At 40.4% G+C, this 26,701-nt stretch overlaps 1 protein-coding gene across 6 annotated transcripts in view; it reads left to right on the forward strand.

Moving 5' to 3' along the window:
- ndrg4 (NDRG family member 4) overlaps positions 1 to 25,953 on the forward strand; it is an 80,014-nt gene extending 54,061 nt beyond the window's left edge. For 4 of the 6 annotated variants that reach the window (XM_085166821.1, XM_085166824.1, XM_085166823.1 and 1 more), the window contains 14 exons: positions 4,761 to 4,866; positions 8,288 to 8,408; positions 9,013 to 9,075; positions 9,948 to 10,008; positions 10,100 to 10,186; positions 10,292 to 10,348; positions 10,914 to 11,017; positions 11,125 to 11,181; positions 11,555 to 11,606; positions 18,716 to 18,763; positions 20,377 to 20,412; positions 20,561 to 20,612; positions 20,793 to 20,831; positions 22,140 to 25,953. In XM_085166821.1, coding sequence (XP_085022947.1) covers positions 4,761 to 4,866; positions 8,288 to 8,408; positions 9,013 to 9,075; positions 9,948 to 10,008; positions 10,100 to 10,186; positions 10,292 to 10,348; positions 10,914 to 11,017; positions 11,125 to 11,181; positions 11,555 to 11,606; positions 18,716 to 18,763; positions 20,377 to 20,412; positions 20,561 to 20,612; positions 20,793 to 20,831; positions 22,140 to 22,294 — 1,038 coding nt within the window. In that variant the 3' untranslated portion in view covers positions 22,295 to 25,953. Of the gene's footprint in view, positions 1 to 1,557; positions 2,087 to 4,760; positions 4,867 to 8,287; positions 8,409 to 9,012; positions 9,076 to 9,947; positions 10,009 to 10,099; positions 10,187 to 10,291; positions 10,349 to 10,913; positions 11,018 to 11,124; positions 11,182 to 11,554; positions 11,607 to 18,715; positions 18,764 to 20,376; positions 20,413 to 20,560; positions 20,613 to 20,792; positions 20,832 to 22,139 lie in introns of those variants that run through there. The other 2 variants (XM_085166826.1, XM_085166822.1) reach the window with 2 other exon arrangements.
- The last annotated feature ends 748 nt before the right edge of the window (positions 25,954 to 26,701 follow it).

A 26,701-nucleotide genomic window follows, 5' to 3' on the forward strand; every position in this document is an offset into this window, starting at 1 on the left:
GCATTAAATAAATATTTCTCCTGCTGTAGCTGCACGGTGTCTGATAGTGATGGCGAGTCTTGCTTGACCCCCACAGAAAAATGTTGTTGTTGACCAGAGAAATGGTCACCTTACTTTTTGCTGCCAGCTTTGAGTGAGGACGTCTTATAGTCTTTTAGATGTTAAGCAAGCTTTGTATGTGGCGCCCTCTCTTGGGATACTTTAATTTTCTTATCTACTCCCATCATGTTGCTTTTTTGTGCTATGCTACTTTATCCTGCTGATGTATATCATCTGCAACACACGCTGAGGTGTTGCCACTGATTGCTCGCTGTACTCTGTGTGCATTGTCTTTACCAGTTCAGTACCTAAATGTCTGACCTCTTTGGCTTCATGTGGCTCACTCACCCCTCATTCTTTGGCCCATGTGACTCCTTTGCTGTAAACCTCTGTCTAGTTAAATGCTCCTTGCTGGTACTTAACTTCCAGGAATGCAAACATGCACTGAGTTTCCTTTGTATGAGTGTTGCTTGCCCCAAAGGTTGGTGTTTGAAGCTCAGATTAAACATGAACAAAGTCTCACATACTCAGCTCAATCAGGTAACAACAACAATCCTTAAACTGCATAATAGTCAGTGTTGGGAAGGTTACTTTTAAAATGTATTCCATTACAGAATACAGAATACATGCCCCAAAATGTATTCTGTAACGTATTCTGTTACGTTACTCAGTGAGAGTAACGTATTCTGAATACTTTGGATTACTTAATATATTATCATGCTGTTTACAACTACATGAATGTACTATTGCTGTGATTTATTACTGTTACTGAAGGTCCGCGGCTCCGAACCGTAGTAAAGGGACCTCTGGCTAATACGAGGAGTTCGTGTCGGGCTCGTAGCCGAAAACTAGCTTTACTTTGTTGTCTGGGTCAAGTTTGCTTGCGAGAGACAGAGAGAGGCGTTGAAAGGCTGCTCCAACGGAACTTATTGTTTTTGGAGGAAACCACGAACACAGTGTACAGTCGAGTCTTAATAGCTTACTTACAACTGGGCTCGTCAGGCTCTCTTCTTGGCTGCAGTGGTTATTATTATATTTACATGCTTCCAGCTCCCGTTTTTGCTCGATGACAGCTCATACTTTTCATTTTTCTCCCTCCCTCGCTCACAGACACATAACGGGTATGGCAGTCCATTCTCCCTGCAGCACAGACTACACTGCCTATGATGCTACATTCTTTAGAGCTATACCTGTAGCATTCTGCCTATTAGCTTAGCACAACAAGAACAGGCGCTCTCTCACCCAGGAAACACACACAGAGAGAGCGTCACCCTGTAACCATGGCAACCGCAACGCTGCCTGGAACAACAGAACGTAGCTGTCAAACAAAACCCAAACAGTCCTGACCCGCCACAATATGAAACAGGGAAGTACCGCCGTGGAATCCATTTATTTCAACAAAGTAACTGTATTCTAAATACCACCTTTTTAAACGGTAACTGTAACGGAATACAGTTACTCATATTTTGTATTTTAAATATGTAACGGCGGTACATGTATTCCGTTACTCCCCAACACTGGTAATAATCAATCTCATTGCCACATTAAATGCCACGTCCAGTCTGGCACACAGTAAAGGCTTTTAACAAAACGTTTTCTATAATTCATGAAGAGGAAAAGGCTCAAAGGTAACCGGTTGCTGAGAAAAACAGCAAAGCAAAACAAGATCAAAAGTAGAGCAGTGGTGCTGATGCGAGAGCCACGGAAGACTCACAGGCCAGCGGACCAATCCAGGGGAGGGGAGGCAGCACGGTGAGCCAATCGTCTCCGGCCTGCCTCGGGTGCCTGCAGAATGTCAGAGAGAGTGGGAGTGGGGAGGGCGGCTCCAGCTCCTTGTTTAAGAGCGCGGCTGGCAGCGCAGCAAAGCAGACAAAGCCTCTGCAGCATCCACTAGCCAACCCTCTGTCCCGCAGACCACCCTCACCAGGACCTAGTCCCGTAACACAGGAGAGGTCTGGCTGCTCGCTTGCCTGTCTGCACCCTCCTCTTCTTCTTCATCAGCCGAGCGTAGACTTGAGAGGGAGCCATGCCTGAGTGTTGGGACGGGGTGAGTGACTGATCAGGACCGATCCTGAGTGTCATCAACACCACAAACACTGCGTTTCCTGCTCTTTGCCAGTTCATTTTGTGATGCTTCTGTTTATGCTGAATCATATAGAACGCAGGTGTTACTGCAGGAGATAAAAGCAGCGTGTTTTCTGTGTGCTGCTGTTTTGTATTCAGCTGAAACTGCAGCGTCAGTGTCAGTTGATGGGCTGCTCTGACTCTGGCCCACTGACACACTTAAGCGCACTAACACAGATTCTGTGCAATGCTCCGATGCGCATACCTCTGCAGACGAGGGCGTGTGGGGCAAGTGTTAATCCTTCTGCGGTGTCGTTTATGCAACCTTGAAGCAGACGAGTAAGGCTGGCGATGATGAGATGAGATAGCCTTTATTTGTCAGTTGCAGGTCTTTTGCCCACAACACACAACCATCACATTGGGGAGACAGGTCAGGCTAGGTAGCCTTCGCTTTTGCAATAAAAACGAAATAACATAATTCGCTTTTGTCATGTTGCTGCACAGGTTATTGTTGGAAGCTTGGATTCTCTCTTGAAGACATCGCAATTATCTGAGGAGCTCATGTGTCTGTGTAATGTCACTACAACAGACTGCAAACAAAGCCTCTGATGCAGTAACTGCCTCAAATTAGAATGCTGATTGCAGATAACACTGATGTTAACGCTGAAATAATAGAGAGATAATCCGGCCGGATTAACTCCTAGCTGTTGGCTGCATGACTATTCGCTGCTAGAAGAGAGGATTATGTGGAATTTTGTCACTTGGCTGCATCCGTGGCACTGCTGTATTTCTGCACTGTGAGTCATTTGGGAGTTATTTAAATAAGTCCACAATGATTGTGTGTTATTTTTGAAGAAGCGGGCTGCGCGTCGGGGATGCTGCAGATTGACAGCAGCAGGCTGACGGAGAATTTAAGGCAGTTGTTTCTCTGCATCGGAACAGTTTAAGGTGTGAACGGATGCTGAGGGGAGGACAATAATGACAGCCTGTCGGCGTGTGTTTGCTTCAGAGTGGAAAATATAGACCAGAGTGGGAGCAGCATCAATAAAGGCTTCAGTGCAGTTTACCGCCTGAACCTGGCATAATAATCCCAAAGCATCACTCTGCTGTGTGTGTGTCTATGTGTGTGTGTGTCTCAGTTGCGCAGTTGATGGTTTCTCATATTTCCTGCCTCCATTTTGAGTTTGGCTTTTTGTGGTCAGCAGATGCTGACAAAATGTGGGTCATAACTCGACACATTTGCACACATATGTTATTTGATGATGTCATATCAGTAAAAACACAGGACTCATATTCTCTGAAATATGATTTTTTTTTCCATATTTGCATATTTGGAGCTTTTAAATTGCCATAGTTTTATACTAATCATTCATGCGAGTCTTTTTGCATACAAATAACAATTATTGTTTATTATTAATAACAACAATAATAAAAGAGCATCTCTGGTAGATTCTGTATTATTTCGATGTAAGTCGGGATGCGCAGATATACATCAGCATCGGCTCAAGACGTTTATTTACATACATATTATTTTTCCCTCGAGGCAAACATATCAACATTCCAACAAAGATATAAATATCCTGTTTTTCTTCTCTCGCCCCAACCGGTCGCAGCAGATGGCCCCGCCCCTCCCTGAGCCCGGTTCTGCCGGAGGTTTCTTCCTGTTAAAAGGGAGTTTTTCCTTCCCACTGTCGCCAAAGTGCTGCTCATAGGGGGTCATATGATTGTTGGGTTTTTCTCTGTATCTATGAAGCGCCTTGAGGCGACTTTTGTTGTGATTTGGCGCTATATAAATAAAATTGAATTGAATTGAATTACAAACAATAAAGCTAACATAGATCAGCCCAAATCACAGATATGGATCGCTAATATTCGTCTGTCATGTTTGTTATTCTGAATGTGAAACAGAGAGTTTGACAGTTTATTTTTAAACATTGTTTTCTGCCAAAATAAAATAAACATATAGAAAAATTGACTTTTTTTAAGCATCAGTTTCTGTACTAGCAGTGGTTTTATTTTAAAGTGTTACCAAAGGTATGCAAAGGTTATGAAGATTAGCTTAACCCTCATCAGAAGGGACAGTTTCCAGTTTAGAGACCGTTGAGCTGTTTTCAGAGTTGGAGCCTCAAACTCACAAGAAGCACACATGGCGTCTCCCACTGGTGTAAGACTGGATGACAGTTTGTCAGTCAGTCCAAAGGCTGTCGTGACTTTTACTGAAAGTCTCCACACAATTTGCAGCTGAATTATTTTAGTTGTTTTTGCAATTTCTAAACAGCAGTTAGCCACTAATACTTTAAATTGTTTTCATATTTAATTCTTCCTGCTTTTTAAAATATTCCATCAGACTCTAGACCTTGAAAGCCACTGACTGTTGAATTATTTAAAACGCGACCTTCTAAGTAAATTAACGTCCAATAGATCATCCGTAGGATTATCCACTAATTATCGCTGCACTTGCCTCTGCCATGGAAGATTAATGAGGAGCGAAGTTCAACAAAAAGCAGGTGAAATTATGAGTGTTTAATGTGTGCTGGCGCACAAAGGGAAACTCTTGCGTCGACGGATTAATGAGGACATCTGTTCATCCTCGAAGGAGTTGTTTGGCGACTATGTGCGAACCACCAGGTAAATGTCTGTTTTTGTGTATTTCACAGGAACATGATGTTGAGACCCCTTATGGGATGCTGCATGTGGTGATCCGAGGGGCGCCGAAGGGAAACAAGCCCGCTATCCTCACCTACCACGATGTGGGACTGAACCGTGAGTATTGTGTTGGTGTCTTAACAGATGCTCCTGTTTCTGCACTTATCAAAGGTGATAATTGGCTTCCTACCTTCACTTTGCACACTTATACACACACAAACACACACGTTTTCAGCCTGAGTCACATTTAAAAGATGCACGTGTATTGGATTGGATTTTTATTAATTAATTTCTTAAAAAATAATAATTATTAAAGAAATCAGCTTGATATAAACTGAATGTGTCCCATTCAAGAAAATGTCTTTTGACCAGATTACATGAAATGAACATTTTACGTTGTAATCAAATGACTGAGAGTCAGCAGTTTGGGGCATGTATAGTATTTCAGTGGTGGACGGTCATCGTAACCATGGTCAAATATTTGTGAATCATTCTGACAGTTTTTTATAGTCTTGGCTCTCCATGATGTCAGCTCTCGCCACGAACACAGGAGAAGCCCACAACTAATGTTCAAACCTGCTGTTTACAAGAGCCAGCCAATCAGAAGAAACTTGGCACGAACATGAAAGTGTCTCTGTGTTTCTGACAGACGATGCACTGAGTCACTGCACCAGAGTCCAGTACAACATAATTAAGGATCAATTTGAAGAGGGACTCATTCAGAGCTCCTTCAGTCGTTTCCAATCACCAGTATAAAGGTTTCCTCTAAAACTAGCACAGCAAAGACTTCATCATCTCACAGAGACAAATCAAAACCATTACATTACTTAACCCTTTAAAGCCGGTCGGAGTGGGCACGCTCCGTTTTGCATAACTATTTTTAAATCCCGGTAGCTCTGCAACCACGTGAGCTAGCGCAATAATTTGTTTTGCATATGAAACCGGAGGAGTTGTACTTACATCTTATGCCATCAGCTTGTCCTCGGTCACAGTTTCCTTCCACATATAAAAACTGCATAAAAAGCGCTTGCAGCAATAAAAACATAATATTCCAGAAACACGCTTTGCTGATACGATCAGCTGTTTGTAACACTTCCTACTCCATCAGCGTGAACTATCGCATGTCCACCATGACCTGCCCGGAACCGGAAGTGACGTCATTTTCGCGGAAATGTAGTTTTTTACCATCAGGGCCTCATGAGCTTATACTGGTGTTTTTAAAAGTTATCTTTGACTTCTGGGATGCTTAGGACTCATATTGCACTGCTGGAAATAGTTTATTTTGATGCATATGCTGCTTTCTTGCAAATTTTCATTATAATATTTATTTTCATTTTTCCTGCAGTATATAAAAATTGGTGTATTTTAAAAATAAAACTATGAAGACACTTAAAATAAATTTCCTGTGGTGGGAAACTATTTTGTGCAACTTTTTTGTATTTACAGTTTTGAGGGATAAGCCTCTTAAATTTCTCTAACTAGAAATATATGTTAAAAAAACAAAAACAATTTTCAATTTTTTTGTAGTTTATTGCACTTTTTTGCAATTTATGTAATTACTATGCACTTAATGCAGACATATTATTAAAATTTAGGCTGTGATGGTTGTATTGATGTATAGCAACTTGAAATGCTCCCAAAAATGGCTCCACAGCATGTAAAAATATAATATAAGCTCTTGCGGACTTGGTTCTACGGTAGGTCTTAAAGGGTTAAAAAGCTGCGTGCATTTGGCGCTTGACAAGATGAATTATCTTTGACAAGAAAACATGTTGTCATCATTAGATAACACATCATCGCGACTTGATTTTCATTCCATGCACCAAGAGCTGGATGCTGTCATGACGCTCCCATCATTGTGCAAAGTCACCGAGTGCACTTAATTTAATTTAATGAGGCATATACATAGGTGGGGTAAAAATAAAAACAATGAAAAAAAACCAAAGCATTTGTCTTAAATTGAGATGCTGAGAGGCATCGATGAAATGTAGGTCAGAAAAACATGGACATCCTGCAGAGGGAGGCGAGGCAGGGCCAGCGGCACTGCGGTGCTGCTTTGATGGGTGGAGGTGGGATAAGGAGGGTGGGGTGAATTAGGATGGTATGAGAGGAAGCGGAGGTGATATATGTATGACTGCAAATATCTGACTACATTTTTCTGCATCAGTCTGTCTCAGGTGGGGAAAAAACCACTCGCTCCAGAAAAAAAAAAATATTATTATGCATATAGAAAATGTTCTGCTGCTGCAGCAGAACCACAGGGCTATTAGTATTCACAGCTAGTCACTAAATCAGTTGACTGCAGCACACAATCACACAGGATGGAGCAAGAGCGAGGGATGAAAGGAGTCACAGTAAAAAATAGAAAGCATAAAGAAAAATTGGTGGGGGGCTTATTGTTCCATTAAAATGACTCCCAATCAGCAGATGGCACAGCAATCTGCCAGTTCCCTCTATTAAAAACACAGATCATGAGAGAACAAGAGAACAGGAGGGGGGCTGGGAAAAAACAGAAAGTGAAATAAAGATAAAGAGATTAGGAGTGCAGCAAAAAGAGAGAGAGGCCGAGGGAGAGGAGAAGGGCTCATTTAAGAAGTAGAAATCGGGACACGGAGTAGAAATTGTTAGGAAAGAAAATAAAGTGTGCATCTAATTGTACAGGATGCTGAGGAAGAACGAGAGGCAGATAAAGAAAGTACAGAGGGAGAAAGTAGGTCACGGAGTCAGTAGGAGTATAATGTGAAAGAGCTTCGCTGTGATTCAGCGTGTTGGCGATGAGAAACTTCTCACGTCAGTGGTCACGTAGCATTCGTATTATTGCCCGCGAGCCGGCACTGCGGCAAAGTCAGAGCGTCCAGCTCCCCTCCCCTGCTTTTCATCTCTAACCTAGTTGTCTTGTTAATTGGTCCGTTTAATTAACATTGCTCAGGCAGAGCCCAAGGAGGAAACAATGTTGCTGCATGGCTTCGCCGAGTCTGACACACATGAGCAGAAAATAGGCCAACTGCAGAGGCGGTGGGAGGAGGAGGGCATAAGAGAACTGACATCTTTTATACATGAAGCTTTTTCAGAATTTAATGTTCTCTGTGGTGGTTCGGGAAATAGAGCTCTACAGTGAAGGAAATCCTCCGTGACACACTGGAAATAAATCTGACATTCCTTCCAAGAAGAGAATATGGATCCTCTCTTTTTTGTGCAATGAATGTCCCACTACTGCATATGCAGCATCTGCACGCAGCCCTTGGCTATTCTCACTGTTTTCTCATCACCGAGCATTAAGCAGTAAAGTGTAAAAACCACATTAAAATAAAGAAATTCATCAGTTCAGTTAGAAACAAAGGTGAAGAAAAGCTGTGTGTCAGATTTGCTAGAAGGAGACTTTGCCTTTCCTTGCTGGCAGAGGATGAGCTGCACAGATGGCCACCTTCAAGATCCTCTCGGAGTGTGGTGCACATTCGATGTGATCCCGTTCCTCTGCTCCCAGCCCTCCGTCCTCTCACCCCGTGCTACCTCTGCTTATTTCCTCACTCTCCTACAGACAAGCTGTGCTTCAACGCTTTCTTCAGTAATGAAGACATGCAGGAGATCACCAAGCATTTTGTGGTGTGCCACGTCGATGCCCCGGGACAGCAGACTGGAGCATCACAGTTCCCACAAGGGTACAAAAAAAATCTAATAAATGGAGAATTATTTATTCTTCCCTGATTAATTATCTCGTAGTGGAGTCATTTACAAACTGAGAAGTTTTATAGGTTTTTATGCCTTAAATCATCAATTGAATTAATATCTTAAATTGTGATGTTCCCTTTATTGATTATATTATAGAATTATTTTATTATCTAGTTTTATTGTATTTATTTATGGGGGTGTAATGGTTTTACATTTGAAAAGTCTTATTATGAGCTGGTCAGTCCAAAAATTATTATTATTCAAGCTTGTGATTCCTATTAAGCAGTTTCCTTAATAGGAATCACAACAAACAGAAAGACAAAAAGGGTAATTTCATTCATCGATGGTCATCAATGATAGTGCATAATATGTTTAAACATGAGTGCAGATAGTGCCATTATCTAAAACCGTTAACTGAGATCCTGCACATAGAACTCTATATAATTACTTTCACTTTAAAAAGCATCCATTTATACAGCATAACGGGTGGTTGACATGTGAAAGAAATACGTTGGGAATAACTCATCTGAGTTCTGAATCTGATAGATTTTTAAATTGTTTCGTGTGAAATGAGCCATTACTTTCTCTCCATAGGTACCAGTACCCCACCATGGACCAGCTGGCTGGCATGCTGCCCACTGTTGTGGAGCACTTTGGGTGGGTGCTCTGTGCTTTGAATTTACAAAACATTCTGTATTTTTCTTGTATTTTGGAGCCCGTTCTCACTCCCGAGGCGTAACATGCCAACGTTTTGTCACGTCCCGCGGCGTTCCTGAGGAACGCGAAAGGAGACCTTCGGCGTTCTTATGGTACGTGGCGGGTTATGGCCGAAATCCAGTGCAATGACGCTCCCGCGGTAATAGACGTTCCAGCCCTGTATTCCAGCCCTAAACCTAACCTTATCCCTAGCCCTAAACATAACCTTTTTCCTGACCTTAACCATGACTTTAATGATGTTAAATAGCGTGTTTCTAAGCGATTTGAAGAAAAAGAGCGAACATGTGTAGATTGAGTCCATACGGTTCTCATACTTCCTCATTTTCCGAGGTCGTCATTTAGGAACGTGGTGGGTAGCCAAAAATGTAATATGTTGACAATTTGTCACCTAGCCTAAAATGTGACGCTTTGGGAGTGAGAACGTGTTGTATTTTCATGTTAAATTGTTCAAAATCAGAGAAAAATGTCTCTGCTCCCATTTGTGTTCTACACAAAATCACCTCACATGAAAACGAGTGTCATGCATTTTCAGTTCATTTAATGACAACTGTAGAAAATTTATTTATAGGACTAGAAAATATCAGATGTTGCCAGCTGGATATAATTTTAGTCTGAGCCTACAGTACCTTTCATGTCTGAGATAAAGAACACTTTGCACGTATAAATTTCCCATCTGTGTGTCCTACAGTAGATTTCCGTGATGTAGGCACTGCAGCAATACATGTGGTATCCACACATATGAATTATTTAAACCATCGCATCCTTATTTGTCTGGCAAACATTTGTCTTGATGGATCGTTGATCTTGTTTAGATTCAAGAGCATCGTTGGAATCGGTGTTGGAGCTGGAGCTTATATTCTGGCCAAATTTGCTGTAAGTCAAAAGTTATTCATTGTTATTTATGAAACAACAATAGCATTTCCATTTCGGTGTGCAAAAAGCTTCTATTGTCTTTTACGCTCAGCTGATCTTCCCTGAGCTGGTAGAGGGTTTGGTTCTGCTCAACATCGACCCCAATGGCAAGGGATGGATTGACTGGGCTGCTACCAAGGTACCTCTCCTATACTGTATCCATCCATTAATCCATCCATTTTCACATTTATCAGCCTACATATGCCTTTTATATTTCTCATTGCGATAACTCTGTTTCCCTTAGCTGTCAGGTCTGACCAGCACTCTGCCGGATACGGTGCTGCCACATCTTTTCAGCCAGGTAAACTCACCTTTAAACATAATGTTGTTTAATTTCCAGTGTGCTTAAGTTTCTGAGGTCAAAGTCATTGCAGGTGAAAACCATAGAAACCTAACGCTAATCCAAACCCCATTAGAATATGAGATTTTTGCTCTCTTCAAAAACTGTTTATGTTAGGGGAAAAACATTGTAATTGTCCAAAAAATTACAGTTACAGTTATTGTTCAAGCATGACGGGAAAACAGGAAAAAAATATGTTTACTGTAACTCTTTGAAGTTTAATAACAGGTTCCTCATTCTAAGAAGCAATTATGATTTTCTTTGTTCCCTGATTGACAAAACTTTGGGGAACAATTTCATCAAAACAATGAAAACAAACATCAAGTATTCAGATTACCAAAGGGGCAGGTACGGTTAGGGTTTGCATTCAGCACCAGTTCAGTGGGGGCTAAACCTCACAGAGCAGCACAAAAATAAAAAAAAAAATACAATTTTAATAAAGTAATTTTGTCATCGTCCAACTCGACTGATTATTTATTCTTGTATAACTGCGAGTACTACTGACCACGGCTGTATTTCTGTGCAGGAGGAGCTGGTGAGCAACACAGAGCTGGTGCAGAGCTACAGGCAGCAGATCAACAACAACATCAACCACTTCAACCTGCAGCTTTTCTGGAACATGTACAACAGGTGGAAGCTCAAACTCAGTGTATTTTTAAGTCATATAAATATATGTAATATGAATAATAAACGTAACAACAAACATAAACCCGTCTATCTTGTCTTGCCCCTTTCAGTCGGAGGGACCTGGAGATGAACCGCAGTGGGACAGTGCTTAACGCCAAGACCCTGAAGTAAGTCTTCAGATGTGCCATCACAGCGCAGTGTTATATAAGGTTTAGTGGAGGTTAAAGCTTTTATCTTTGTTAATTTTGGACAGACTGACACACCACTGGAATCAGCTGACCAGCTGTTAGAATAATGAGTTTCTTGTGTTGAGTAAATACAGTCACATGATATTATAAACAGCTATAAAAGATTAGATAATATAATGTAAAAGATCCTCTTGTAAAAGGCATCTTCAAACATGTAGTCTGGACCCGACAGCAGAACAACAGACATATATTTAATCTGAGAGAGTTACGTGTGCTGTAAGTGATAATTAGCAAAATCATGTCAATGCTTAAAATTTTTAAGATGTTCACAAAGAATACTGATGGCCTCTAGGTGTCCTGTGATGTTGGTTGTTGGAGACAATGCGCCTGCAGAGGAAGGAGTGGTGAGTCATTGTTCTTTTTCTTGCTGTTTGTCTACAGCCAGTTAAGACAAACAAAAAATCTTTCAGTTGGATTCATATTTTATATTCATTACTTGGATAGCTACACTGATCAAAATCTTCTCTTCCTACTCGCAAAACATCAAAACTTTACATTTATTCCGACCAGTGTTTCTGGCAATGTGACAAACATTAGTCTAGTTTACGCTCTTTTAGCTTCGCTTTTGGTCTCCACCAGCTCCTTAGAGAAAGATCTGGTTCTTTAGTTGCTAAATGCTCACGTGTTAATCACTAACTGTGTCTGTCTGATGTAGGGAATCAAGTATAAAGGGAAATTTAACACTTTTAAGCCGGTCGGAGCGGACACGCTCCGTTTTGCGTAACTATTTTTAAATCCTGGTAGCTCTGCAACCACGTAAGCTAGCGCAATAAATTTTTTTGCATATGAAACCAGAGGAGTTGTACTTACATCTTATGCCATCAGCTTGTCCTCGGTCACAGTTTCCTTCCACATAAAGCTTTGCAAAAACTGCATAAAAAGCGCTTGCAGCAACAACAACATAATATTCCAGAAACACACTTTGCCGATCCAATCAGCTGTTCGTAACACTTCCTATGTCCATCAGCGTGAACTATCGCATGTCCGCCATGACCTGCCCGAAACTGGAAGTGATGTCATTTGCGGAAATGTAGTTTTTTTTTTTTTTACCATCGGGGCCTCATGAGCCTATACTGGTGTTTTTAAAAGTTATGTTTGACTTTATGACTTTCTGTGTGGTTTCTGGGATGCTTAGGACTCATATTGCACTGCTGGAAATAGTTTATTTTGATGCATATGCTGTTATTTTGCAAATTTGCATTATAATATTTATTTCCCTGCAGTGTATAAAAATTGGTGTATTTCAAAAATAAAACTATGAAGACACTCAAAATAAATTTCCTGTGGTGGGAAACTATTTTGTGCAACTTTTTTGTATTTACAGGTTTGAGGGATAAGCCTCTTAAATCTCTCTAACTAGAAATATATGTTAAAAAAAACAAAAACGATTTTCAATTTTGTTGTAGTTTATTGCACTTTTTTTAAATTTATGTAATTACTATGCACTTAATGCAGACATATTATTAAAATTTGGGCTATAATGGTTGTATTGATGTATAGCAACTTGAAATGCTCCCAAAAATGGCTCCACAGCATGTAAAAATATAATATAAGCTCTGGCAGACTTGGTTCTATGGTAGGTCTTAAAGGGTTAAGATGTGTTGCCACCAATAAGGACACCATGAATGCACTAAAGCTCCATAAAAACAATTGTAATGCTTGACCAATGCATTCATTGGGGTATTTAACAAAAAAATACACTCTCCCTGTTTAGGTACCAAACATGATCCCGCACAGGTTTTATATTGGTCATTAGTAGCAGAACCTCTACTCTGTTACCATTAAAGCACTTTAATAACAGCTGAATAAGTAGCTGAAACCCTTTATCAGGGACCAAGCAGTAAAGCATAAAGGACACAGGTGTTGTAATTCAAAAGGGGGGTTTTATTGACCCAAAAATATGAAAATATATTTAACAAAGCCAAAACTTAAACAGGCAGACCAATAAAAGAGGTCAACTCAAGATAATAATTAACAAAACCTCAAACAAACATAAGATAAACTGACCTGCTGAAATGACACACGGGGGAACTTAAATACTGGTTTAGCTAAACCACATGACACACACGGGGGAAAACAGAATGGCTGCCATATAAGCAACTAATACAAAACCATTAAACAAACATGAAACACCCCCCAGGCAATGAAGCATGTGGTGCTATCCAATTAGGCTGTCAGTGGTACTTCAGCTCTCCCAGCCCTTTGCCACACCTTTTGCCAGACAGGAGGAGAAGCCAACCCCCCGGTAACTCAAACAAAGATGTATTAATATAACATAAAACAGAACTTTGACCTTGCAAGGTTAATATGTGTGCACGCCATATAAACATTGGAAGGTGTGATGGAAAAATAAATACATTTAATAAAGAAACAATATTGAACAATAAGTAGAATATTTTAAAGTAGTGACTGTAAATTAAACTAAAGTGAATCAACGGGTGGTGAGGTGTGGAGCTTACCATGTGTGGCATGCCATCACACGCCTAAACACACATTAAAGCTGAAGATTCAGTGGATAAGTCTCTGCAGGTTTTAAACATTCCTCACTTGATGAACTTATCTTTGATAAAATGTGCAGAGTGGGATCACTTAGGCTTGTATGACTATTTTGAGGGGACTTGGAATTAGTCTGTGACCTTTGTGTCTCATCCTGTAGTAGCCGTGCTTCATCAGTTTCTTCTCGTCTTTATGTTGCTTCTATAAATTCCCCACAGAGCTGACTCAGTTTGTCAGAGTAAATAAAAATTAGCTTACCAGCAGACCCTCCCCTCCTTCTTCCTCCACCTGTTCTCACTCTGTTCAGTATTTTGTTCTCACTCTGTGCTCATTCATGAATAAAGAAACAGGTCAGCAAGCAGAGACATCTCTACAAGCCTCCTTCTCCCCTGCCTGTCTGCATTACTATAGGCGTACTATAGGTGTGTGTCTATTTGTGTACGTGTTCTCCAGAGGCCAGATGGCCTCGCTCTCGCTCTGGGGCTGTCTGAAGTGGCCCAGATATGTGTGCTTCTGCACCAGTTAATCTGCCGCCTGTTCAAATTGATATCAAATCACTCTGTGAGATGGAGAACGAAATGCAGGGAGAGTGATGTTGTTGTTGTAAAACCTCTTGAAAAGACAGAAGGATGGAGAGATGGAAGCAGGGATGGAGGGAAGGGAAGCGAGGAAGTGAGAGATGCGAACAGAGGTTAATTTATTGGATGTGACAGATGGAGGTCATATTAATATTTCATGTCTGCTGATATGACCAGCTGAGGCTGCTGAGTATGCTCCACTTACTTGACGCTTTTCTTTCTTGTTTTTTTGTACATTTTGTACATATTCTTATACATATTTCCCTTTACTTATTAATTTGCATGCTCCATCTGCCTGGCAATTTTGCAATAAAGGCAATAAAGGCTATTTCTATTCCATTCTATTCTGTTAATGCAGAGTGAGTGGAATATGGAGAGATGCATATTTATCAGAGTCACATTTGCATTTCCTGCAACTAATTTGCAACTGTTTTGTTGTAGCTATGCAAATAATTTGTAATTGATATGCAGTTTTGTATCAGCAGATGAAGCTCGTCTAAAAATGTTTTTAAGAAAAACACTTATTTTATTCAAAAAAAGCGCAGACGTGCATTCATCTCACAGTTATACGTGTTTATTTTGTCACGATTACCAAAAATGTATTTTTGGAATCTGTGTGAAGGATTAAAGATTAAATGCAGCAGAGAGCAAAAGCATGTTCTCGTTGGTTTGTGTGCGATGCCCTGAATGTCCACATGTGAGCAGTTAGGCATCGTTTGTGTTTCTGTGCACATCTGTGTGTGCGCACACTGCGGATGAATCTTATCCTGCTGGAGTGAGTCATCTCTGCAGCATACTGCAGTATCTGGGTCATCTCCATATATGGACTATACATTCACCGTCTCTGATAAAGTCCTCACACTGTTTATCTTGGAGTTGAACGTTTTCCATCTATAGCAAGTGTTTCAGTGTGTGTTGAAAGCACGCCAGCACTCTATATGGGTTTGTAGTTTAAGGTGTGTCGTGTCTTTTTTAATTATAGCAAGTAGTTTCATTTGGCTTTATAGCTGTTGCTTGCTCACTGCAATTTGCATTTTCAGATCTTAGACTTGATTCTTGCACTGAAGTCTAAAATCAATAGAATTAGAATATCTTCGTTAAGATAGGCCAACGGTGGATGTTAGTTATGAACTCACTGTCAGCTCACATTTCCCCAATCAACCTATGAGTGTGTTCATCAGGGTTTTAATAGTTTTGCAATTTTCATTAGTGTTTATTTTTATTTAGTTTTAACTTCAGATTTTCAATTTTATATCAGTTTTAATTAGTTTTTACCAATTGTTTGCTAGTTTAGTTTAGTTTTTATTTTTTTGAAAATCCTTAGTTTCAGTTTAGTTTTGATTAGTTTCAGTTATAGTTTTAGTCGTGTTTGCAATAATTAAGTGTAACAAAATCCCAGTTTCATCATATCAGTCATTCTGCTCATCCTTGGGTATGTTGCTATTCCAGCTACCATACTGCACCCTGGACAGGTCGCCTGTCTGTCGCAGGGCTAACACACAGAGACAGACAACTCACATTCCCACCATGGGTTCTTTAAATAAATAAATAAAGGCAGATGAACAACCATTGATACCAGGCAACTATAAAATGTATATCTTGGCCCCAATGAGACTATTAACTCTCGCAGCACCGGGTGTTCGTAATTTTGGTTCAAGTGAATTGATAAACTTTTTGAAGGTAATTGACTCACACAGTTGTGTAGATATCCCCGTCCTGTTGTCTCGGGATGCATCACGCTGCCTTGCCTGGGGTTAGCTTCTGTTTTCTGGGGATGAGGGTTGAGTGTGCTCCCTTACCTTCTCAAGGTAAGCTAGGTTAGCCTTCTTGTGTGAGCTTTTCAAGTGCACTTTAAGGTTTGTGGGATTTTTTCCCTTTAGAAATGTCCCTCATAATTTGTCTGTTTCCACTACAAGACACTTGCTTTATCCAAAACACAGTCATATTCAAAGTAATCCCAAATTGGACTCTGGCGCTTTCTTCCGACTTTTCCTGACATGATTCTGCGCGTGGACGGAGCAGCGACACAGACGACTCGACTAACGTGCTGCCACCTGCTGGCATAATGAGACACAGCAAGAAAAAAATCTGGAAACTAAACTTCATTTTCACCCTTGACTATTGTATGACACGCACACATCAATGAAAACTAAACACATTTTTGCTATAAATTAAGTTAATTTTAGTTAGTTTTGTGAACACTCATTACAGTTTTAGTTAGTTTTCCTTTTTTTGTTTTTATTTTTATTTCCGTTAACGAAAATGTTTTTTCACTTCTAGTTTTCGTTATTTCGTTAACGATAATAACCTTGGTGTTCATATGTAAGGTTTGGCACAATATGGCCAATCACATGGACATGAACAACAGCAGAGCCCCAAAAAGAAAACCAAGCAATATAGCCAAACAGATCTGAGGAATTAAAAAATATAATCCAAGTTAAAAGTGACACAGTAAAACCCGGATGGAAGTCTCTGCAGTATATTAGGCATAACTGGTTAAATGGTACATGACATGTACCCTTGTAAGAGATGAAAAGTTTAACTCTTTTCCCTTTGGATTAAGGGTAAGTTTGGTAATATCTGTGTCACGGTTCGCGAGGCGAGCTGTATGGAATTATTAAAGGACCCAAGATGTGGCACAACTGAGGTGAGGAAGCTTTATTAAAGGAGCGTGCTCAAACAAAGGCGAGGGTGGCGAAAAACAGAACTGAGTAAAACCTAAACTGGGAAAACTAAGCTTAGAAAACAAACCTGAAACCTGGAGACGCAGGGAGACATGGAGAGACAACCAGAGATGATAGAGGAAGATACGCAGATGAACCAGCAACTAACAGAGGCAGACAGGTTTAAATACAGAGAAGGATAACGAGGGAATGAGACACAGAAGGCGGGAACAGCTGGGAGTAATCAGACATGACAGGACAGGGGAAACGTAAACTGAACATACTGAGATCAGACACGGACCTTCAAAGTAAAACAGGAAACACACACACACGCAAAGACAGACTCAGTGTCACAATCAGCCAAACGCAGACGAAAACAAAATGTGAAACATGACTTGAATAACAGAAAATGAGCCATTTATTGAGGCTGGCAAAATTACTGTAAACAAAAGGCAAAGCTAACAATAAACTAAACTGGGTGAGCTAAATTAACTAAAAACCTACAACAGGAACATGGACTTGACATGAGGAAACTTGACACAACTTCTTGGCTTGAAAACAAAGCAGACGAGCTGACAATGACACACTGAAAACAGAGGACTTAAATACACAGGAGGTGATTAGGGGAAGTGGGAACACATGGAAGAACAGCTGATTGACATGAGCCTAATGACAAGACAGGGGAAGTGAAACTAAATACAATGAACAAAGAACACACGGCTCCTTCAAAATAAAACAGGAAACACTGAAACTAGACATGACAACAAGCTTAACAGACCTAACACGTGATGAATGATACAAGAACTCAAACATAGAAACCAAGGAAACAATAAATAATAACAGCCTTTCCTTAACTAAAGCTAAATAGGACACAAACTAATCACAAATCTAAAATGAGACGAATACAAAATGAACTCAGAGCGCTGGGTCAGTGACACTCACAGACTTGGGCTAAACACAGAGACCTGACTACACTAGAGGGAATACACAGAAGGGATGACACCAAACAGAGGGCGCGCAAACTAAACACTGGGAAACCAAAACACAACAGTCATAATACATAAAACTATCAAAAGTAAAAGTACAAAAAGTCACCGACCCAGGACCATGACAGTCTGTCATATTTGCTCAGTCAGAAGAGGGTGAGCTCTGCCTATACAGCTTACCTGTACAGGAAACATCCAGAATCTGTTCTAATGGTCATCAAACCATGTTTTTATTGATTTATACTGAGGTTTCAAAACTCATCATAAAGGTACAGTGGAGGTCATCAAATGTCAACTTTATGGGGGAAACTCTAAGAAGCCAGTGTTATCTTGTGTTATCTTGTTAATCTCTTTTAAGTTTTACTGTATGTGTGCAGAAAATTTCAAAGTTTGGGAAACATACTGATCATGGTGTCACCAATCTTGCTAGTGTGATTTTTGGCCCCCGGCTCTGTATTCTGCAACAATTTTTGACGTAAACAGTGAGGCCATGCCAAAGGAACGCCTTTCAACAATATATTTTTGTGTGTTATTACGTTTTTTAAAAATTGTATATACCTCAGTAAAACACTCTGAATTTCCCTGTATCTAAATAAATGTGATTGTACTTGAATGTTATCTGTAAATGTGCGGACATTTATGTTATGTTGCATGCAAAAAGACATGTGATTGTTCTTGTTGTCGCATCTGATCTGGCTTAGTCAGCTCAACCTGCTGTTTTGTCTTTAAGGTCGAGTGTAACTCCAAACTGGACCCGACCAACACCACCTTCCTGAAGGTAAACGTTTGCCCTCGTTTCACCTACTGCTGCTGTAGATTCACCGAAGCAACATTTTAAAGTCAGACACACAAAGGAAAAGTAGACGTGTGTTCAGCAATAAAACAACTTGTTTCAGTTTTGAGTAATTTTCTAAAAAAGCGATTTTGACCCTTTTTACTTTAGTGTTGTGTTGTTCAAAGAAATATGTTTAATTTTGATAAACATCCTAAATAGCTATTTCTTAATTACTCTACATTGGAAGTAATTCAGTGTGTAGAAGTTGAATAATAAATCTGAACACATTTATGAACATATTCACAAACAGTAATAGTTTTAGAAATACTTGGGTCGATATATTCTGACAGAATGTTTCATAAAGAAGAAAATACAAGAAAAATAATAACATAGACATTATTTACCTTGATGATAGACCACCAAAGACACCAAACTTGAACAAATAAGAGAGATAGACAGTAGGGGTGCAACGATACACAAAATTCTCGGTTCGGTTCGATACTTTGGTGTCACGGTTCGATATTTTTTCGATACAAAAAAGTGTTCATGCCTTTTTAATTTGTCATTTATTAAAATTATAAATATATATTTTAAATCAAAAATACAGTTTTTAAATTTAATGTTGCTGAAACAACAAAGTAATAAAAAACAAATCTATCTGATTGAGGAATCCCTCATCTTTGGAAAAGAGAGTTTATTACAGAGAAATGTCTCTTTCCAAAATAAAAGCTATACTATATGCTTCTTCTGGGCTATATTCTCAGCAGCATAGTAAACATATCAGGTCCCCATAAGGAGAATCATGTGCTAACGGCTGTCTAAATGACTCGGGTAAAGTTTGTAGCATGCGTGCTTGTTGTTTTTGTCTGCTTCCACTGGTCTTTGCACTAGGATGATGTCGGAGTAAATGTGCAGTCATATTCGTTGTGTTCCCACTAGTGCTGTCAGCGTTAATATGAAATGACGTTAACGCCACAACACGGCAAATCTCCATTAACGAGCTACCACGGATCGCCCCGTGCGTGGGGCTGGACGGCCAACACGTTAACGAGCTAACTGCGCTAACACACTAGTTCCCACCAATGTAATTGAGCATTGCGTGGCACATCCGACATACTGTTTTACTTTAGTCCATGACGCGCTTACCTTCAGGGTCATACGTCACATGAAAACCAAAATAGTTCCAAACGCCAGATCTGAATGAGGGTGGGGGAGGTTCAATTTGCCATGTTGCAACGAGAGCTTAGCTTCTGTCTTGCTAGCTTGTCCTGCGCTCAGTGAATCTGCGTTCGACTACTCCGCCTAGGCTGCACTGTCAAGCGCAGATCCACTGAGCGCTCAACACAGACAGCACCGTCAGAAGGAAAGTTGATAAAATAAATTAAAAATTTTGTATTGTTCGATACATATGTGTACCGAACCGAAAGCACTGTATCGAACAGTTCAATGTCGATACGAGTATCGTTGCACCCCTAATAGATAGATAGATAGATCTGTCATATTCTATGGGGAAGGACTGACAGAAGAAGAGCTGTCAGTCACCACAGATAGCAGACAGAGGTGGTTGATTGATCATATGCTGGTTGGCTGATGGCTGCTGTCTCTTCCCGTGGCAGATGGCTGACTCTGGTGGACTGCCCCAGCTCACACAGGTAACACAAACAAACCACTTTGCATCATGAAGATGCTGCTACACAAACAAATCAAATAAAAACACCACAGAGCACGAACACCATCCACATTTAAGACACTGTTTGCTCAGAATTCAGTGGAATAAAAACTCTGTGTGTTTTTTTCCAGCCCGGCAAACTGACAGAAGCCTTCAAGTATTTCCTGCAGGGGATGGGCTACAGTAAGTCTCCAAACCGCCATAGTTAGTGAGAGTGGGATTTAATGTTTTTTGTTTTATTTTTAAAATTTACTTTCAGGTGTATTTTTGTAGTGTCGAGTGAGTGTGCTATGATGTATTTTATGCAGAGGGTTATGACCAATATTAATCTTGCCCTCTGTCTTCCTTGCCCCGTTCTTTCAGTCGCTAATGTGAAGGATCGGAGGTTGAGTGGAGGGCCAGGTACTTCCTCCTCCCCGTTCACCTCTGACCTGTTATTGCCCTATTCAATGACTGTGGCATTTTAGAATTTCTTTTGAATTTCATTTGGTTGTGAATATAATATTTTGGGCTGCAATTATTATTATTATGGTTATTTTTTTTTTTTACTTTTGCTCTCATTTTTGGAGTTTCTTTTATCCTAAGGACATTAACCCCCCATCTTTGTTTTATCAAATATAATTTTTCCTCCAATGGAAAAATATACTGCCCTTACTTCCACTCCCCCCATTCCTTTACCATTGCATCTCCAGTCCTGCTCTTTGCATGGCGTTCAGCTAGCTTTGAGCAAAGACTTTCAGACTAAGTTAACAATAATTCACCATGTCTTTAAAAAACTTAAATAAACTGTTGACAAAAACAAGTTGTTTTTAGTTACACTGGTTAAAAATTTATTTTCCCTTGTATCACAGAAAGATGGAATGAAATGAACTGAACTTTGTTTAGAAGATTTTAAAAAGCATAGCTTACCTGATAGGAGAATCCAGAAAGTCCAGAGCTTTGAGTGTTTTTCTGCAAAGAGCCATGATTTTCTGACCTTATTTAAAACTCAGCTTTAACATTCAAATATCCCAGGGTTACCTTTGCATTCCAATTTATTACAAATGATGGCTTTTTGCTCATTTTTCCTATCAGCAAATTTTAGTTTTATTTTCAGTGAGAAGCAAAACAAGATACTCAGGTAATAATGGAGATCAAAGAAGAAATATTAAACTGAAAACAGGCTCCTGAGGTTGGTCTTTGTCTACTGACTGTGTAAGTGAAAACCTGTAGGCTAACATGTGTGGTGTTAAAACTGTCAGGGATGCTTTTCTGGGTTGTTTCACCTTCCTGAAGGAGCCATAATAAGTCAGTGTGAATACAGGTTAACTTAATCCTGATTACTCGAAGGAAATCCAAAACTGTCTTTGCTCAACTTGTTATCTTTCTTCAGTACAGTCATTTAATAATGACTAAACAAACCCAGTTCCACACTAATCATAGTCTGTTCCCATGAGAACAACTGAGCTTATTATACCACAGACTGAGTACATGGTGCTGCCAATGTGTCTCCAGGTAGACACATTAACAGCTTTAATTAACAAGCCTAACAATTCATGACTGTTGTATGAGCCAGTCAGCTGCCTTTTCTCACCTGCTATGAAGAAACATATTCTTCAGTTACCCACACTAGCATGTGCTCCCTACATCCCCCCCAACATCTACTGATTGCACTTTTTTATTTATCTTTTCGAAAATGTAAGAAATTTGACATGTTGAAATTTCTCCCAGTGCCCTCAGCCAGTATGACCCGCCTAGCTCGCTCCAGGACGGCTTCCCTGACCAGCGGCGGCTCCGTGGAGGGATCCCGCTCACGAGCCTGCACCCACTCGGACAGCACCGAGGGAGTCGGCGCAGTCACCCATACCATGGAGGTGTCCTGCTGAGAAACCACAGGAAGAAAGAGGGAGGGAGGAAGTAGAGGGATGGAGAGAGAAACAGTGAGGCGGGCTGTGCAAACAAGAGGTGGAGTTGAGAGGTAGTCAGGCTTGATGGAGAGGGATAGTAATATTTGAAGACAGCTCTCTTTGTCTTCATCTACGTCCTCCGGATCCCCGTGTCTGCCACTTTCTTCCCTCCCCCACTGTAAAATTGCATATGTAATGCTACTTTAACACCCTAAACACATTTAAATATCCACCTAAATTTAATTCTCCCACCACTCAATGATTTAGCATTTACTCTTGAAGTGTCATTCTTGTGTTTGCTGAGTGTGGTCTCATTCTTTGCGTGCACCCTTTCTAACCTCCCACCCCCCAAACACACGAAACAGTAATTCTGTCAACAGTCCATACAGAAATATGCTGTAAAGAGCTGGTGATGAAATCTGAGTACGAGCTGGTAAAAGTGCAGGACATAGCAATGAGAGCAGTACTTTTATGGGGTGTTTTCTGTTTTTATGTGACAGATTGTGAGCATCTCTCTCTGTGAAGTTTGAGGGGGGGTGTCCAGAATTAGGCAGACGGCAGAACACAGCGTGTCGTAGCCGAGTGCACCTGTAGCGCTAGAGAGGATTTGTAAGCATAGTTAGAGCTCGCAACGCTGTTTTAAAGCTGCACTTGGTAAGACCTTATTTCAAATGGGTGAACTATAACTAGATTGAAACAGTGCGATATCGTCAGCATATGCGCCGACTTATCTCCATTGATGCATTTACATTAAAATATTAATAGTCCAGGTTTATAACAGCTCAAACTTTGATATAATAAGCTATCTTTCAGGCTGTCTGTGCTTCTGCATGTGTAGTATCTGAGACATATTCTGAGGCTCATTACCTCAAAACAGGAAATTACACGCGGGCCGCCAGTCACAAGCGCACCAAAACCTATCCACTACACCACCAGGGAGCTTTATCAGTTTATCTGCTTTACCTTCTTCTTTTTGCCACAATAATATTTACATTAACGTCTTTGAGTCATCTTGATTTTGCGTGAGAAGACAATCTGGAGCTGTTTGGTATCAAATGAGCCAAAAATGATTTAAAAACGTCAAATCCAACGTAGCCAATGTAGCAGCAAAGTTGTTGTGAAGCACTTGAAAAACACCTTCTGTGAAATCAAGTGAGCCTGACCCTATTAATATCTTACACTGCAAAACATGTAAATGCTTAATAAAGACGGTGGAAAATGCACCCATATGAGCAAAATACTTATATATAGTTTGCAAAGTGAGGAATATTAATGTAGCTATATGAGCTTGAAGTGCAGATTAAACCTGTTTGTGTTAACGAGGAACTTGTCAGAAAGCTAGCATTTAAATTTCAATTGCATTTAAAAAATCGTTTATTCACAGAAAGCCCCTTTACACTCCCATCATGAGCAGGGCCGGCAAGGGAACATGATGTTACAATGCATCAGCTCCAAAATTTCGCTTGGAGCTACATTAGCGTAATACACCAGAGTGCAGCTTTAAGCCGCGTGTCATCTCACATTTCTCAGACAATCCACTGCATAATACTAGAATAGAAGAAGTATTTATTAACATGTATATGCATGTGAATGTGAAAGTAATCTTAGGGCATTCTAGTATGTAATTAGTTTCTAGCATTAGGGCATTCTTCATTAGCACCTTACATGTGGCTAGATAAATAGAGCCATGGATGCAAACACCTTCATCAGCCTGCAGCTGTAGTGCATGGATGTGGTTCTCGCCATAGGCAGCTCTTTGTGGTCTCTTAAGATGACAATCACAGCCTGACTCAAACCAAACTTGACCAGGGAGGGGAGCTGAGGCAGGACCAGGCCAGCCCGACAAGCTCTCGTTTCTGGGTCGACGTCACAGAAACTTGCCTTCCCTTACAGCATCCAGCCCCTCTTTGTGGATATACCAAAGCTACCCACCCACACAAACACACACACACACACATTTTCGCACATCTACTGAAGTGAAAGCTGCGTGGGCTGGATTTTGTAATGGAAAAAAAGGAATACACAAAATTCACATGCAAGATGGAATCCATTGCTATGTGGTTAGTGGGTGTTTTGATGTGCCGTGAAGCCACGATCTCACTGGTGTAGTGCAACATAGTGAGTATCTATGTGTAGTTTTAGACTAGTGCAACTGTGTGCTGCAATCTGCAGTAATCCTGGACCACCTTAATAGCGATCAGGGATGGGCTCCCTTGGATTTTAGCTCATTAATGTACAGTATTCATGTACCATAGTCACCTTCGTCTGCTTTCAGTTTTACAGGAAAACCCTTTGGTCCCCTGTCAGAAGGGGCGTAGCTACCAATTGCTGAGGTGTGCACTTCCCAGAGGCAGCCTGTAAGGGGCGGGGCTTTTTTGGCGCCATTTGGGCTCCAAGCTCGGAATGTAGGGCAACCCCCAGCCACTTAAAAAAAACAAAAAAAAAAAACCCTCCCTCTAAAAAAAATAAAATAAAATAAAACAAAAAAAATCACAAGGTGCCCCGGCTCTCACAGGCAAACCCAGCTGCACCCTAAAGGGCTATCAGCTGAAGTCACTTTTTAAGATGTCGGTAGTGTTTTAGTCATAGTTGTGAGCACCAGGGGGCCCTAAAAAGCAACAGGCTGGGAATGAAAATGAGAAAATGCTATATTTGTGTAAAGAGGAAGGGAAAAGATCATTACCAAAACACAGAGAGAGATTCTGACCTGAAACATGGCTGAATGAATGTTAAAGGAAAAGAATGTGAATTCGTTTAAGCTGGAGAGATTGTTGAACTGCTTGAAATATTCAGTAATGGTCTCAAAACGCAGGAAACGGGGATCAGATCAAAGACGTTCTTATAGAACCTCATCGGCCAACTTCACAAAAACTCAAGGTTGCATGTAGCAGATTTTGTGATCATTTTCACTGTTTCTTCTGTTCACTAAGCTATTTCCTGCCATCCTCCTACATGACTCAAACTGCCTGGGGGGGCTCCTGAATGTATCTTGTCCCTTTTTGAAGTGCTGTACAGTATTGTCGACCCACACCTCATCCTCACCATGTTTTCCATTTCTTTTATCTTTGACATTTAACCGTATACATGAAAACCCATCTCCTATCTGCTCCTTCCTCTTCGAGGTCTTTAAATAGTGAAGTTGAATTGTGAAAGTCCACAGGTCCTGTAAGCTAGCGCTGGATCAGTTTGTATAGACCTTGGTCCTCCTTGCACTTGTAGATACTTCTTATTTATAGAGCAGGTTACCCCAACCGAGCACTCTAACATTACCGTATTGTGAGAAAATGTATTTCTTTTCCTCTTGTCTTGGAGATTTTTTTAAAGACAACAATAGGGTGTAACCTCTTCTTGGTATTTTATTGGTTCATGTGCTAACACTATTTCTCTTCTTACTGCCATTATGACCAATTTGTATTAAGCAATAAGTTCTTTTTTCTCATTTGGATCATTTCATATTGTGGGAGTCTTCCCTCTGAGCTTGTTTCTATTCACAACAGTAGGACTCTTACCGACTTCGTTGTCATCCAGATGTGTACTGTAAAGTTTAAATATATTATATAAATACATATACAAAGTAAACTGTCTCTGTCAATGTACTGATCAAGTAACAAGTGAGAAATAAAGACTTTACGTCAGAATTTGACGACTCAGGTGTTTTCTGTCACGTTTTGGGTGCACGGGAGGCCTAATAGAGATACGCTCTTAGACACCAAAAATGTGGTTAATATAGAGCAGCTCAAGGTTCGAGGTTCTCTTCATAACCAGCGCGCAATGTTGCGTCTATGATGCCAGTTTGAGGCCTGTTCTCATACAAGCTTGCTCTCTGTGCGCAAGCTAGCTTTGGCTAGCAGTCTATGTACTGTACACCTGAGTAATGGGAACATATACCAGATACATACAATGTAGGCAAGTACTAAAATATTCAAAGTAGATTAAAACATTTGAAAATAATGTGAACATACATTTGGAAACTGTTGGGTCTGTCTAGCGCACGATCTGATATCCTCGTGTTGGTGTTGTTCCCAGATCATCATACTAAAGGTTGTTCCAGGATCAACATTGCAAGTGACCAATCAGAATGTTGTGATGTCATACTTTTGCGACTTCGGGAAAAACCGGCGTAAAACAAAAAACTGTACTTAAGCTGCGAGAAACCGCCTTTGTCCGCCGATCAACGGACCCTAACCCTGACCCTAACCCTTTAATAAACGCTAAGCAGAATTGATATTGTCCTTGCAACATTGGAATTTCATAAATGCACGAATGGGTTGGTGCGCAAAAGAATAACGTCACAATAATGTGATTGGTCACTTGCAATGTTGAACCTGGAACAACATTTTCATGATGATCTGGGAACAACACCAACACGAGGATATCAGATCATCC

Source organism: Neolamprologus multifasciatus, chromosome 7 (genome assembly GCF_963576455.1).
Source record: "Neolamprologus multifasciatus chromosome 7, fNeoMul1.2, whole genome shotgun sequence".
NCBI classification, from domain to species: Eukaryota; Metazoa; Chordata; class Actinopteri; order Cichliformes; family Cichlidae; genus Neolamprologus; species Neolamprologus multifasciatus.